The sequence below is a fragment of the Monopterus albus genome, unplaced genomic scaffold, assembly GCF_001952655.1.
Source record: "Monopterus albus unplaced genomic scaffold, M_albus_1.0 scaffold142.1, whole genome shotgun sequence".
Lineage (NCBI taxonomy): Eukaryota > Metazoa > Chordata > Actinopteri > Synbranchiformes > Synbranchidae > Monopterus > Monopterus albus.
This window is the reverse complement of record NW_018128022.1, coordinates 672,144-675,428: the sequence shown is the minus strand read 5'-3', so window position 1 is coordinate 675,428 and position 3,285 is coordinate 672,144. Positions and strand designations below refer to the sequence as shown.

The 3,285-nt window shown below is 46.5% G+C and overlaps 1 protein-coding gene across 1 annotated transcript in view; it reads left to right on the top strand.

Annotated features, from left to right (window-relative positions):
* The window catches only part of rev3l (REV3 like, DNA directed polymerase zeta catalytic subunit), a 101,212-nt gene that overhangs the window by 69,058 nt on the left and 28,869 nt on the right, over positions 1-3,285 (top strand). The window contains 2 exon segments of the mRNA XM_020614085.1: positions 3-2,985; positions 2,988-3,034. Of these exon segments, the coding sequence (XP_020469741.1) occupies positions 3-2,985; positions 2,988-3,034 (3,030 nt within the window).

The window sequence follows — 3,285 nt, the reverse complement described above, 5'->3', positions numbered from 1 at the left end:
TTCTTCCCCAGCGTCATCCTGTCCAACTGCCTCAGTAGGAAGAAAGCTGGGACTAAAAAGCTTACTGATTACTGCAGCAAGCTAGAACAGGCCCATCCTCGCAGGTCTAGGTTAAAAGTGAATAAAAAACGGTTAGGAATGGCAGGACAGAAGAACAAATCAAACCTAGTTGCAAGCTCTACCTCTGACAGCCAGATTAGCACTGGCTTCACCCCAATTATGCCTGCTTGCCCAGTGAAGACAGAAATGCTAGTTTCAGAGATGCCATTTTCAGAGGTCAAGGCAATAAAGCAGGCTAAGCCTGTTAAAGATGGGCCCATTGTAGAGGGAAAGCCAGTCACAAAAGAGGAGTCAGGAACTGAGATGAGATCTTTCGATGAACATGCAGAACCATTTTCAGTGCCCCCTGCCACAAACTCCACAACTGTTTCCATTATTTCGGAAGAAGCTAACGACACAGCAGAGGATAGGTTAAGCCCACTGCAAGATGAATCTGCTGAAGTCACCTGTACCAAACCTTCAGCACTGCCTGGTAGTAAATACACCCTGAGGGCCAAACGAAAGATGTGCTTCGAGGGTGAAGATGGAGAACACTCAGGTGTCACTCGTTCTAGAAATCCAGCCTCCGCCAAAGACAACAAGCTCAAGAATAGCAATGTCCCCAGTGGGCAAGACGTAAAATACCAGAAACGACGCAAGAAGGAGCCCCCTATCATCATAAAGTACATTATAATCAACAGGTTCAAAGGACAGAAAAACATGTTGGTGAAGATGTCCAAACTAAATGCAGAGGAGCAGTTGGTGTCGCTGACACCGGACAAGCTAAAGCAGTATGCTAAATTGGCCCCTCTCAAAGATTTCTGGCCCAAGGTGCCAGAATCCACTGCAGTCAGATTTCCCATCCCTGAGCCAAAGGCTAAGAAACAGCCCAAACGAAAGCCAAAGGTCAACTCAACTAATAAGAAAACAGTCAGCAACTCCTCCAGACCTCAAGACAGACAGCGAAAAAGAGTCAGAAGGACTAAAGGCTGTCAGAGAGGCCCGATTCTACCCTCTCTACCACCACCTCAGCCATGTTACTGTGAACTAGCAGATGATTATGACACTGAATATACTGATGTCATGGTAGAGCTGGGCTACCTCTCTGATAGATCCCCAAGCCCTACAGATTGCACACCCCCACGTTGTTGGTCCCCAAGTGACCCTCTTATGAACAGCTCAGAACAGCTGATAAACCCCTTCAATGACCCATGTTTTAATTCATCTTTTCACAAGCCATACACTGTATCTTCAACCAAAGGAGCACAAAAAAAGTGTCGGACTGCCAAACCTAAGAAATCTGTAGAAACTAAAAGGAAAATCAGCAAGAGGGCTACTAAGCCTCCAGAGGAAGAAAAGTCCAAAAAAGAGAGATCAAGACAAAGTAGTGGTGCTGCTCCAAGGCAGAGAAAGAAAGCTAAAGATTTAGCTGACAGTACTGTCAGTAGTTGTACAACCATAACAGGACCTAGAAGGTTTCATAAGAAGAAACCCAAGGAACCCAAATGCCATGAGTTAAGTGAAACCAGCTCTCAGCTCCTTTACCCTGAGAATGAGTTTCTTTTTTCAGAGAGTTTCTCTCAAGAGGTTCCTTCATTTCAACATCCAGTGAGCACAGAGCACAGCCAGGGTCATTCCCAGACTGCATCTGTACCAGACTCCTACTCGGTAGTCCGGTCTATAGAAGCAAAGGTTGAGGACTGTGAGACCTCAATCATGGAGGTCAACCAAAGCTTTTCACCAGGTGTTCAGCTGAAGCAGCAAGGTTGCCAGACCAATGTGATAAAGGCAGAGGTTTCACAGGAGGATTGCATGGCTCCCTCACGTCCTCTGGTTGCTCAGCCCTTACTGGATAATGGTAAAGACCCCCAATTTTCAGTTGCCCTCCTACATTCAGGCCCCAAGAATGGGGAGATCCCCGCTGTTTGTGAGACCCCTTCTAGCTTGACAGTTCTCAAGCAGCTTCTCCAGAAGAGGCATAAGGGACAGGTCCTTCCACTACAAGTGATTGGTACAGACAGCCACTCCACTGCCATAGCTCAGGCTGCAGCGCTACTAGATCCTACACCTAAACCAACTAAATCCAGAAGAGCTCTCTCCACCACTACTCAGAAACCCAGGGCCCCAAAATCTGCCAGTCCCAAGGATAAAAAGCCCAGAATCAGGAAAGGCAAGACTAGGAGTACCCAGCCTCTGCCATTGAGGCAAGAGGGCAACATGTCAGATGATTGCCTCCTATTTTTGTCAGACCCAGGCCTGGACAGTTGCACCTTTATAGAAGACAGTTTGTCACCTGAGCTCCCACACAATTATACCTTTGATATTAATGCTATTGATCAGACTGAGTTCTCCAGCCCATACAGTGGTAGCCAGTTTGTCCTGACTGATAAAAATTTACCAGTTAAATTTCTGAGTGATGTAAGCCAGGAACCTGTATCTGCTCAGGCACTAGGCTTAGAGAAGAAACTTGATAGGTTGTTTGGATGTGGGGAAGAGCTTCAAAGGAGCTCTGACTGGTACAAAGCAAGGCCTGTCAGCCCTGACCTCTGTGGTAGAACTGAAAATGGGGAGTCTGTATCAAGTCACCTCACTTTCCTTGATTCTGAGAAAATCAAGAGCAAAGAGTGGGACCTCTCTTTAAGTAAAACCCACAACCTCAGCCCTTTTCAAGACTTTCACTGTGAGAGAAAAGAGCTGCTCTTTTCTATCTTTGACCCTGTCCTACCACTGCCTTTAAGTTCAGCATCCTTTGTCGACCATGAGGGCTCATCAATAGGGGAGTTTCTGGAGGGCACTGATGGACTTGTGTCCACCACACCCAGTAGTTCTCCCCACTCCATCAGCTCACTATCTCAGGTGAGGCCAAGCCAGCTGCTGCGAGGGACAGGAGTTGGAGCCTACATTCTCAAGCCCCTCATGTCTCCTCCAAGCCGCGAGGAGATTTTTTTTAGGAGCCCTACTGTAGCAACCCCTCTGATGTCCCTGGGAAACCAATGTAAGACTTTATGCATCAGTGGCACATGCTGACAAAAATTATACACTGTCCTACATGTAAATAAAAGCATGCCTGATATTATGGGTTGATTTTAGCTTCCCACAGATATATTGTATTATCAGAGAATTATGTCTTAAAACTACCCTGTGGCACTTTTAACAGTAGTAGTGTGAGGGAGCCATATCTTTCTGTATCCCCCATTTTTTCCTATCATGTGCGTGAACAGTTATGCAGTGACTCAGTACACATTC